The following is a 12,651-nucleotide window of genomic DNA, read 5'->3' on the forward strand; positions in this document are numbered from 1 at the left end:
CATGTCCATTGCATCGGTGATGCCATCCAGCCATCTTATCCCCTGATGCCCTCTTCTCCTTCTGCCCTCAATCTTTCCCAGCATTAGGGACTTTTCCAATGAGTCAGCTGTTCGCATCAGATGACCAAAACACTAGAGTTTCAGCTTCACCATCAGTCCTTTCAATGAGTATTCAGGATTGATGTTCCTTAAGATTGACTGGTTTGATCTCTTTTCTGTCCAAGGGACTCTCAAGAGTCTTCTCCAACACCACAGTTTAAAAGCATTAATTCTTCAGTGCTCCACCTTCTTTACGGTCCAGCTCTCACAACCACACATGACCACAGGGAAGACCATACCTTTGACTATACGGACCTTTGTCGGCAGAGTATTGTCTCTGCTTTTCAACACACTGTCTAGGTTTGTCACAGATCTCCTGCCAAGGAGCAAGAGTCTTTTAATTTCATGGCTGCAGTCACCATCCACAGCGATTTTACAGCCCAAGAAGAGGAACTCCGCCACTACTTCAACCTTTTCCCCTTCTATTTGTCATGAAGTAATGGGGCCGGATGCCATGATCTTAGGGTTTTTTTTTTTTAATATTTAGTCTTAAACCAGCTCTTTCACTCTCCTCCTTCATCCTCATCAAGAGGCTCTTTAGTTCCTCTTCACTTTCTGCCATTAGAGAGGTATTATCTGCATACCTGAGGTTGTTGATGTTTCTCTTGCCTTGATTCCATCCAGATGATGCACCCAGCCCATTTCTCATGATGTGCTCAGCGTATAGATTAAACAAACAGGGTGACAACAGATAGCCCTGTAGTACTCCTTTCTCAATCTTGAACCACTCACTTGTTTCATACAGGGTTCTAACTGTTGCTTCTTGACCTACATGCAGATTTCTCAGGAGACAGGTAGGATGGTCTGGTATTCCCATCTCTTTAAGAGCTTTCTATAGTTTATTGTGATCCACACAGTCAAAGGCTTTGGTGTAGTTGATGAAACAGAGTAGATGTTTTTTTTTGGAATTCTCTAGCTTTCTCTATGATCCAGTGAATGTTGGCAATTTGATCTCTGGTTCCTCTTCCTTTTCTGAACCCAGAATGCACATCTGGAAGTTCTTGGTTCACATAATGCTGAAGCCTAGTGTCTGAGATTTTAAGCATGATCTCACTAGCATGGGAGATGAGTGCAACTGTCCAATGGGGAACACATTCTTTAGTACCACTTTCTTGGGAACTGGGAAGCAGATTGACCTTTCCAGTCCTGTGGCCACTGCTGGGTCTTCCAGATTTGCTAACATATCGAATGCAACATCTTGAGGGCATCATCCTTGAGGGTTTTGAATAGTTTTACTGGAATTTCATCACATCCACTAGCTTTATTGACAGCGGTGCTTCCTAAGGCCCACTTGACTTCCCTTTCCAGAATGTCTGGCTCTGGGTGGCTGACCACACCGTCACAGTCATACGGTTCACCTGGATCTTTGGTATACAGTTCTTCCATGTATTCTTTCCATCTCTTCTTAATCTCTTCAGTTTCTACTAAGTCGCTACCATTTATGTCCTTTATTGCGCCCATCTTTGGGCAAAATGTTCCCTTGATACCTCCTATTTTCCTGAAGAGATCTCTAGTCTTTCCCCATTCTATTGTTTTCTTCTAGTTTTATACACTGTTCATTGACGAAGGCCTTCTCTCTCTGTGCTGTTCTTTGGAAAGCTGCATTTTTTTTGATATATCTTTCCCTTTATCCCTTGTTTTTCATTTCTCTTCTTTCTTTAGCTATTTGTAAGGCCTCCTCAGATAACCACTTTGCCTTTGTGCTTTTCTTTTTCTTGGGGATGATTTTGTTTGCTGCCTTCTGTACAATATTATGGACTTCTGTCCATAGTTCTTCAGGCACACTGTTTACAAGTTCTAATTCCTTAAATCTATTCAGATCACCAGCTTCTCATAGCCAAATTCAGGCTTAAACTAAAGAAAGTGGGGAAAACCACTAGGCCAGCCAGGTACAACTTAAATCAAACCCCTTATGAATGTGCAAGGAGGTAAAGAATAGATTTAGAGCCTTGCCTGATATTAATAAACCAAAATAAATTACAAATGGATTAAAGGATTATTTGTAAAGCATTTTGAATAAAAACACTGAAAAACAAAATCTTTGGGTATGACTTGACCTGTTTCACAGGAATAGAAGACATCACAAAGGAGAAGACTGACATCTGTTTACTGCAGATAAATTTTTGTACTTCAAAACAGTGACATGATGTTTGAAGATGTTCACAGTAAAAAGTTTTTTAAAAGCAATATTAATTAAAAAATGGAAATGAATAGGGAATCACAGTTACAACACATTATACACAAGACAGAGTTAATACATATATCTGTATATATAAAGCCCACATACCTGAAATAAGATAGCAGGTACATATGGAGTCCTCATATGTGCCAGCACTGTAGTTTATCTTTTAATTTTGGCAACTACCTTAGAAGAGAGGTACACTGTTACTGTTCCCATGGTGTAGCAGGGGAAGCTGAGGTGGACCAAAGTTGTTTAAGATAACTAAGTCAGTACTGGCAGAGCCAGGATTCAACCTCAGGCACTTTGGCTCTGGGGCGGGTGCTCCTGGCCATTACACTATGCCGTTCCCACTAACGCTGCAGTCGACAAAAAGCCAATTCACAAAAAAGGAAGTGCAAATGCGTGGGGAGATATTCAATCACATTTATAATACAACTTACATTTTCATTCATAAAACCAATTAAAAAAAAAAAAACAGTGCCAGCTGGGGGGACTCCATGGCTACCTTCACAATCTAATCTTAGGAATCTACTCTGGCCCCCTCCAAAATGTTCTTAACGATGGTTAGGTCACCATCACCTCCCTTCTTTAACCCTTTTCTGGCTATCTGTTACTCTTGGCATAAAGGCCCAAGTCTATAACAAGGTCAGCGATTCCCACTCTCCGGCCAAGCCTATCCTTTCATGTCACAAAAAGAACCGTCCATCCTGTTTGCCCAATAGCCACAGAGCACTCTCGCAACCTTGAAAAAGCCAAGTTGTAAACTCTTTTCTCCTCCAGTCCTGTCCCTATGCCAGAAGGCATATAAACTTTATAGTATCTATAACCCTAGGAAGCTTCCTTCGTAATACTTATCAGTAGCTATAGTTATACAATTGCATGATCTTTGTCCGTCTGTCCTGAGCGGTACCGGTCTTGTACCCTCATGACCAGCACAGTGCTTTGGCTGTCAAAGATATTCAACAAATATCTGCCAAAGGAATATATATTAATGACTGAATGAAAGAAAAAGAAAGGAGAAAAGTAAAAAATAAGGAAAGGAGGAGAAACAGGCATCCTCCTAGATGGTGGTAAGATTAAGATGCCTTCTTTTTTCTTTTTTAAACAAGGCAATCGGACAATGTGTGTCAGAAGTCTTAAATATATTAATAACGTCACGCAATAATCAACAATCATTATTAATCTTGTAATCATACTGCAACATAATTATTAATAAGTATAACTAATAATGCAATCATAAAAACCTACCTTGAGGAAGATAATTCAAAATCTAGTACAGAAATTTAGGCTGGCTATAGAATTGCATACAGTAGCAAAAAACTGAAAAAATCTTTAATGTCCAAAACTAGAGATGTGGTCAAGTAGCCTGTGGTACAGTCATAAATTATACAATACATAAAAGTCATATTTATGAAGAGTTACTGACATGGAAGATGTTTAGTTCATTATAAGGGGAGAGGCATAAAATTTAAATATACAACAGTTAGGTTTTTGAAAAACAACATGACTAAGTGGCAGACAGTGCTGAGTGCCTACCCTGGAACTCTGCCTTCCTTCCTGACAGATCCCTGGTTCTGCCCACAGTCCTCTGAGAAGGCCAGGCTGCCTCCCCGGGGTCAGAGGAAGGACTGTGATTAGCCTAATCTAACGCGGTTTTGGCAGTTCCACTCCTCTTGCCAGTGATACATGTGATACAACTCTGGCCAGCAAAATACAAAGGAAGTCTGTCAGGGGCTTTCTGTGACAAAAATTCCTTGCTGTGAGTAAATGATGCCCTGAGGATGGCAGAGTAGAGGGCTGGGATAACGCTGAGTTGCTGTATCAACCTTCCCTGGAACTGCCCTATCTGTGGGCTGCCTAACACAGCATCACGTGAAAGACACCAGAATGTTCACGATGATATCTGAGAGGTAGGATTACCGGAGATTCTACTCATTTTAATAGCTTCTTCAACTTTCAAGTTTTTTATAATCAAGCATCTATCACACCCAAAGTAAGAGGTAAAAAGTTAATAAGAAAAAGATAACTACCTACTGTATGAACCTTGCCTGGAAGAATCTCAGTCTAAATGGAAACAGCCATGTAAATAAATGATTAAGATATGATGAGATAAAATCACAAAATACCGCATCACAGCTATTTGTCTCTTATTGCTCAGTCGATAAATTGTGTCTGACTCTTTGGGACCCCATGAACTGCAGCAGACCAGGCTTCTCTGTTAAATAAAATTTTTAAAAATCCCTCATAATATCTAATGGTGAGGACATGGAGAAACTAGAACTTTCATACACTGTTGGTGGGAAGGAATGTGAAACAGTACAACCCCTTTCAAAACTGCTTAGCAGTTTCTTCTAAGGCTAAATAATGCAAATACCCTATGTCTTATACTCAAGGAAAATGAAAAGAGATGGTTACAAAAAGACTTACACAAGAATGTTTATGGAACCAGGGATAGGGAGAAGGGAAAAGGGAGAGTTGCTTAATGAGTGCAGAGTTTTAGATTTCAAAATGAAAAAGTTCTGGGACTTCCCTGGAGGTCCAGTGGTTAAGACCGTGCTTCCACAGCAGGGAGCCTATGAGAATCAATGCCTGGTCAGGGAACTAAGATCCTGCATGCTGCATGGCCAAAAAATATAATAATTAATATATATTTTAAAAAAAGAAAATGAAAAAGTTCTGGAGATCGGTTTCACCATGTGAATATACATATACCATTGAACTGTACATTTGAAAATGGTTAATTTGGTAAATTTTATGTGTTTTTTCACCACAATAACAAAAGAAGAAAAAGAATATTCATAGAACTTTATTCTTGATAGCCACAAACTGGAAACAACCCCAGAGTCCACAAGCTGATGAATGAATTAAACAACGAATGCACAAGCACAAAGCAGACAGTGACGCATGCAACGCGGCTGAACCTCACTAAAAGGAGCACACACGAAGTACATACTGCATAGTTCAATTTACGCGACATTTTAGAGAGGGAGAAACTGACCTATGATGATAGACATCAGAACAGCCGTAGCCTCTGGGGATGCTGGTAACTAGAAAGGTGCATGAGGGAACTGTCTGCAGTGATGGAAATCCTTTATCGTCTTGATCTGGAGGTAATTAAATGGGTATCTGTATTTGTCAAAATTTATTGAATGGATTTCAGTGAATACCATATCATATTCATAAAATGTTTATCGTATATGATTATATCTCAAAGAGAGATTTAGGGAAGTTTTGAGACGAGGGAATTGGACGAGGCTAAATTCATCATTTTGACTACACTGAGAAGCTGTTAGCTGAACAAGAGTGCTTCTTTAAACCAGATCAATAGCAACAGATAAACATCTCATGCAGCAATTTATAAAATGCTTAAGAACATTAAAATGATGACAATTATACATATATTTGAAGTCAGTTTTGTGGGGTAAGCTTTGATATTCTACTAAATTTAAAAAAGGAAAAATATGAAACATACATACTATTGTATCTTTAAAACAAAACATAGACTTTTATTTAATTAAAACTGCTTTTATTTAAAACACTGCACAATATTTACATCAAATGTCTTGCGAAAATCTGAAATAAAACCAAATATTAACTTTTTAGTCATATGTCAAAAAGCAAACCTTTAGGACACAGAATGAAGGAAAAATATTTTTAAGCTTACAAGCAAAGGAAGAAATCAAAAAGGAAAAACGTTGTCTACAGAAGAATGAAAAACAGGTTTTTGTATACTTAATAATGAAGCCAAAATTAGATGGCAACCAACCAACTGGAAGGGTATTTATAGCACATAAGATTTTTTTGATTTTTTATAATCAGCACATACTCATTTTTTAGATAACTTGTATAATTTATAAACAAAATCATTTAGAGACAACAAGCAAATAGACAAAATCACAAATTAACAAAATTTTTTAAATGGACATAAAAATGGTTAACAAAAAACAGTTCAAACTAAATCATAACCAAAAGTGCAAATGAAAATGAGACAGTTTGTCAAGTTAGCCAAGATTTTCCTCTTTCAGTTAAAACACCCAGTCCTGGAGAGGGCAGGGCTAGACAGAGGCACAGGGAATGGCCAGGCATTGCAGTGTAAACTCGGATTGCAGTGTAAACTTGTACTTACTTTAAAAAAATAATCATTTTTAACTGGAGGATAACTTTTATTTGGAGAAGGAAATGGCAACCCACTCCAGTGTTCTTGCCTGGAGAATCCCAGGGACGGGGGAGCCTGGTGGGCTGCCGTCTATGGGGTCGCACAGAGTCAGACACGACTGAAGCGATTTAGCAGCAGCAGCAGCAACTGTTTTATTACTGCGTATGTATCATTCTGCCATACATCAACATGATTCAGCCATGGTCTTACTCACTTTTAAGGAAGCAAACGAGGACAAGAAGGTACTGCAGCTAGGTAGAAGGGAGGCCCAGATATTTGGGGGTGAGAGTGGGGTTAAACAACAGCCCTCTCACCTCCAGCCTCTAATTGTGAGAGAACTACTGTTTTGTGTGTGTTAAAGAAGAAACAGGAGAGTATCACTGCTCCACTTTTTCTGTTGGGGGGTAGATGCGGCATGAGCAGGGTTTCCTGAAGATGAGGCACCAGGAAGATGGATGTGGGTTTGGGCCCTCCCTGGGAGAGGCCCGAAGACCAACACCTGAGCAGCCGCTGTGCCGAAGGCCAGGCTGCACCCTGTGCTGCGAGTCCCCCTGCATTTGGCTCTGCCACTCCCTCCAAGGCAGGGTGCTGTCCCTGGGGAGCAGTGCTGGGCACAGCAGAAGCACCTGGAAGATGGCTATGGAGAAGGTAAGGTGCAGATCAGTGTGCAGAACATCTGGGTGAAAAGCCAAACAACGACAAGAAGATGGAGTAAATTCTATTTAAGAGTCCAAGAAAAGGAAGGAGGAGATACACAGCAAGCTATTAGTAGTAGCTCTACCTCTGGAGGGTGAGGTAAGCTGGATGGAAAGGGGTCTCATTTCTTTTATAACTTTCCAGTTTGGATTTTTTTTTAAGCCTCTTTTGAATGTTTGGGTACTTAAAAAAAAAGGTTTAAAGTTCACAACCCTTGATCCCCAAACTCCAGTCAAAGAATGAATTGTTAAGGGACTTAAAACCTTCCCTGGCTCATTGTAAGTGCTCAAGAAAATGTTTTAAAGATAAATACTCTAAGGGGGAAAAAAAAAGACTCAAACTATGAAAAAAAGCCTTAATATCCTACCTATCATAGTTTAGACTATGAAAAGACTCTTTAAAGTCCCTTGGACTGCAGGGACATCAAACCTGTCAATCCTAAAGGACATCAACCCTGGATATTCATTGGAAGGACTGATGCTGAAGCTGAGGCTCTAATACTTTGGCCACCTGGTGTGAAGAGCCAACTGACTGGAAAAGACCCTGATGCTGGGAAGGATTGAGAACAGGAGGAGAAGGGGACGATAGAGGATGAGATGGTTGGAAGGCATCACTGACTCAATGGAGATGAGTTTGAGCAAATTCCAGGAGACAATGAAGGACAGGGAAGCCTGGCATGCTGCAGTTCATGTGGTCTCAAAGAGTCGGACGGGTCTTAGCAACTGAACAACATCATAGTTCAGGAGGGTTTCGGGGGGAGGGGGTGAAATATCTCCCAGGGTAGAATTTCCAGGTGGTTGTTCCTTGCGGCTTGACCCTTCACCTCTGCTGATGCACACACGGAGAGAGGTTCTGCCTTGCTGGGATGGCACCTGCATACTTGTGTTTACAGATATTTACAGTGACAACTGTATCTATCATGCAGATTAATGTTGATTAATCCTAATCAACACAGTGGCATCATTTTCTCCCTGTGAGTAGATTTTCAGTTATTCATCTAATAAACACTTATTAAGCACATACTATGTGCCAGGCACCATCCTAGACCCTAGAGATACAGTGGTAAACAAAACAAAAATTTCTTTCCTCATTACTTTCATGAAACTGATGTTTTAGTGAGAAGACAGGTAACAAATATACAATGTCAATTGTTCTAAGTGCTAAGAAGAAAAATAATGCAGCTAATTTCTTAGCTAAGTAAGAAACACAGAGTACACAGCCTCTGTCTTCAAGGGGCTCTCAGTCTAGCAAAGAACTGACCCGAAAATAGACAGTTATCAAACAGAAATCAAATCCACAGTGGGGTTGGGCTCACGGGTTTATGTGACTTCCTAGTTGATGGAGGTCAAAGAAGGCTTCTGGGAAGAGAAGCATGGCCTGAACCCAAGGAAGTCAATCAGCCAAGACAGTGTGTGAGTGTGTGCACACACACACGCACAACCCAAACAGCAGATGCAAAGGCAAGGAAAAGAGAGAAAGAACATGACCGATGCCATAACAAACTAACAATGTGCGATGGACAAACAAAACCAGGTGGCTTCATTCTAGCTGAAAGACTCTGGAAATGCCTCAGAGAAGTGGATATGAGCACACACGTCAGCACAAATGCCTACGCACGCGCACACACACTTGAAGCAATCCTTTGGTGTTTTCACCTGCCTAGCACTTCTGCACTTCCCCAACCCATGACGTTATGGAAGAAGTTTTACTCCTGCCCTTCAAAAGTGGGCCTGTGACACAGACTTGCCTAATCATGGCATCCGTTGCTCCTTGTCTACATGATTAGTTTACAATGCTAGAAGTGAGCTATAAGGCCATAGTCTTGGGGCTGCCAGAAGTCACCTTTTTCAATATGAACAGAGAAAACAGCAGAAAAGAATGAGGGCAATAAACAAAAAGAAGCAGAGAAAGGCAGGGTGAAGAGAGTCTTCACAGCATCATTTCAGCCTCATGATCCAGCCATGCCTGAAGTTCACCTTTGGACCTCCTAGTTAAATAATCAATCTTTTTTTGCTTACGTTAGTTTACATTAGGTTTCTGCTATTTGCAATTAGATTAGTATATACCCTTCTGGGGAAGGAACTTCACTCTGTGTGTGGTGGTGGTGGGGGGCGGGGGGTACAAAGCGAAACGAAGGATAAATTATATTAAAGCATCTCTCCCATTAAGTCTGATAAACGTGATGAAATAGGTGACTTCAGGACATCTGGGATGGTACAGAAGCAGCAATGAGAGCTCCTTGGGTGGAGGAACTGAGAGTTTATTTGTCACAATCTACATGGGTGGGTTATGCAAATCTTCCAAGTTCCTAATAACTCACCATACAGCTGAAAGTCATCCTCAAACTGAGAAACAACACAGAACAGCTGATCAAAAACACCAACAATATCATCTGTTTAAAACCCATTTACTCTTCCCACATTAATGCACATCCATCACAGATCTTTCTCAAATACTTAATTTTGTGACAGACTTAATATTGTGAACTCTTTAACCCTGATACCAAATGATCATCCAGTGTTCTCCAGGAAACTTAACTCAAGCAGCTGTACTCACTATGGTCCAAGTCTAACAGATGTTAGAGCAAAATAAACTGCCGCATCTCAAGAGATCACTACAAAAGCCCAAAAGCTCAGATCCTGTGGTTCACATATTTGAAAACTTAAATCAGTTGGTCACAGATAATACCAGTCGTGGTTTGAATCACAGCTTCAAATCTTTAAACCCACTAATCAGAAGGAAGGTCACATCACACCCTGTTACAGTATAAAAATAACTAGCTTGAAGGAAACTGTCTTAAGCAATGTTACTCCTGGCTGAAGTAACAATATCTCAAGATGTTTTCTTCTTTCCAAGTATCTATTGCGTGTCTATGATCCCAGCACCGTGTGCCCATGAGCCTTTCCTTTTTCTCTGTGTGAAAAGGCCAAATCTTGGTTCACATCTGGACAATGCTCGGAAAGATGTAAAATACAAGATAATTTATCACTGGACAATGAGATGTTATTCTTAGAGCAAACACTGGCCTTCTAAATTCTGCTTATGCCTCCCTTCCCCCACTACACTAGGCTCACACTGCCTGGGCTCAAGTCATTGAGAAATGTTGTTCAGTTGCTAAATTGTGTCCAACTCTTTTTGACCCCATGGACTGCAGCAGGCCAGTTTTTCACTCTCTCTGGGAGTTTGCTCAAATTCATGTCTACTGAGTTGGTGATGCTGAAAAATAACAAGACCCAAACGCCACATAGCCTGAGGGCCTGGGTTCAAGTTCCAGCTCTGCCATTAACTAGTGTCAGAAACTTGGCTAAGCTCATCTTCTGCATCTGTAAAATGGGAATAATACTTATTATAGCACTGGGTTGCTGGAGGGATTAAATCAATTAGTGTCTGTAAAGAGCCTGGTTACAGAGTCACACACCTAGCACGTGCTCAATACAGAGAAGTTACGATTAAGAGATGGAGAAGGAAATGGCAACCCCCTCTGGTAGCCTTGCCTGGGAAATCCCATGGACAGAGGAGCCTGTTGGGTTGCAGTCTATCGGACTGCAAAGAGTTGGACACGAATGAAGCAACTAAGCATAATTAAGAGAATAAAGTGAGGCTTAATCTTTTTCCAGTTCTAAAATTTGATGGTCTACTGTAGAGAGATGGTGGGTTTCTAGTCTCCCCACCCCCATCCAAACTCTGCTTTATCCTATCTGGCAGAATAGCAAATATCCAGAATAGCAAAAAGTTCCCCTGCTTTTCAAGCAGCTGTACCAACGGGATATCTTCAGCAAGGGAGCAAGTTCAAGTCTTGGGTGCTAGGATCTTACTAATAATAGCTAGACACTTCAAATTCTGACAACAACCCTGCAAGGTAGATTTAATTATCCTCATTTTGTAGATAAGATCAAGTAGGAGTAGAAAGGTTAAATAATTCAGTCACTGTCATACAGCTGGCAAAGCAGACCTGACTCCCAAAGTTCATGCCCCCTTTCCACTCTATTCCCTGCCTCTCATACAGCAAGCACACCCAACTGTGAAATAATGAAATAATGGAGAAGATATTTCAGGATCTCTGATACGATGAGAACAGGCTTTCTTTAGTAAAGAAAGAAACTGGCATCACCACTCACATTTGCTGGACAATTTGTTGCTCCTGCGTTCTCGCTCCCAGTGGCCTGTTCTAGAGATCCGGCCTCCCTCTCAACATCAGCCACTGTGCAGGCCTCCGTGTGCACATCCTCCTCCCTTAGCAGCTTAGGCTCTGCTCCCTCCCTTACCGCAGGCTGGGACACCCCGACACTGCGTTGAGTATCCAGTGACAGGTACTAAGGCCTTCTTGAAAGACAAGTTTCCCAAACTCTGACATCAACACGTCACACCTAAGGCAGGCTTACCCTCTAGCGGGGCCCAAGAATCAAGCCAGATGAAGGAAGGGGAGGTGACGCAACTAGGCTTCCTGCACCAAGGCCAGAGCGAGGCGGAGCGCAGTGTCCGTGACCCCGCAGTGGGCTCTACACGGCGGACGCCTACGCCTTCCCTGTGGAAGGCAGGCCAAGGGCGGCGGATGTTATCCCAGGGATGAGGCGCGGGCCTATGCAGTCAGAGCTGAAGACGCAGAAAGGAGCGGGCCGGAACGAGTCCCAGGCGCCCCGCTCTCCTGTCACTCTCCCTAAGGCGAGGGAGTTGGCGAGAGGGAAACAAGGGCCTTTGGTACCCAGCTGTTCGGCTCTGGCTGGCACGAGCGCCAGAGCATCCGTGCGCAGTCTCTGCCGCCCACACCCGGGAGCACGCACACGAGCCCTTGGCCCCCGGCGCTCACCTCCCCGCCGCTGCCCGCGACCCCCGCCTCCCCACCTGGCCCTGCGGCCACCCTCAGCCCACCCGGGCGCCCCTGCGCTCCCCCTTTCAGTAGCGCCCGACACTGGAGCGGCGGCGGGAGCCGGGCATTCAGGCCACAGAAGGTGATGGCGGGGAAGGGAAAAACCTCTTACCGGGTCCTGTAATTCTCCGGGACACAACTCGACACCAGAGACAGTCACTGCCGCCCGGACCCTCCCCCCGCCCTCCCCCACCACGTAGCCCTCTCTACCTTCAGTCTGAAATCAATGGCCCTGTCGCGGATTGGTGACATCACCGGCGCGCCGGGCGTGGGAGGGAGCACCACGTGATTTCTCTCTCTTTTGTTTGCGTCCTAGTTAAGCTAGGATTTTGTCGCTGCTTTCCTTGGATTTTTACTGTTCTGTTAATGGTGTTGCTGTAGGCATGGTGCGGAATAGGTACTTGGGTTTGGGATGCTGCATTTTTGCTCATGGCCTTGATTCAACTCCTCAGTCATTCATAACGTAGTTAGGCCGGAAGGCCTGGATGGTAGGTGGGTACCATCTTAAAAAAAAAAAAAAAGGATCTCAGCTACACTGGCTAAGTTCCTAATGCCCCCAAATCAGTAGTCCTTGGATAGAAAGTTCAGATTAAGTATTTTTAATATGTTATAATGAACATAACCTTTAATTCGGCCATTTTGCCACCCCAA

At 42.6% G+C, this 12,651-nt stretch overlaps 1 protein-coding gene across 10 annotated transcripts in view; it reads right to left on the reverse strand.

Annotated features, from left to right (window-relative positions):
• Positions 1-12,260, reverse strand: part of ADAR (adenosine deaminase RNA specific) — a 51,623-nt gene extending 39,363 nt beyond the window's left edge. For 5 of the 10 annotated variants that reach the window (XM_069543597.1, XM_069543616.1, XM_069543579.1 and 2 more), the window contains exon 1: positions 12,211-12,260. In XM_069543597.1, the coding sequence (XP_069399698.1) occupies positions 12,211-12,252 (42 nt within the window). In that variant the 5' untranslated portion in view covers positions 12,253-12,260. Of the gene's footprint in view, positions 1-11,251; positions 11,420-12,112 lie in introns of those variants that run through there. The other 5 variants (XM_069543652.1, XM_069543635.1, XM_069543663.1 and 2 more) reach the window with 3 other exon arrangements.
• Positions 12,261-12,651: the final 391 nt, after the last annotated feature.

Source organism: Ovis canadensis, chromosome 1 (assembly GCF_042477335.2).
Source record: "Ovis canadensis isolate MfBH-ARS-UI-01 breed Bighorn chromosome 1, ARS-UI_OviCan_v2, whole genome shotgun sequence".
Taxonomy (NCBI): Eukaryota; Metazoa; Chordata; class Mammalia; order Artiodactyla; family Bovidae; genus Ovis; species Ovis canadensis.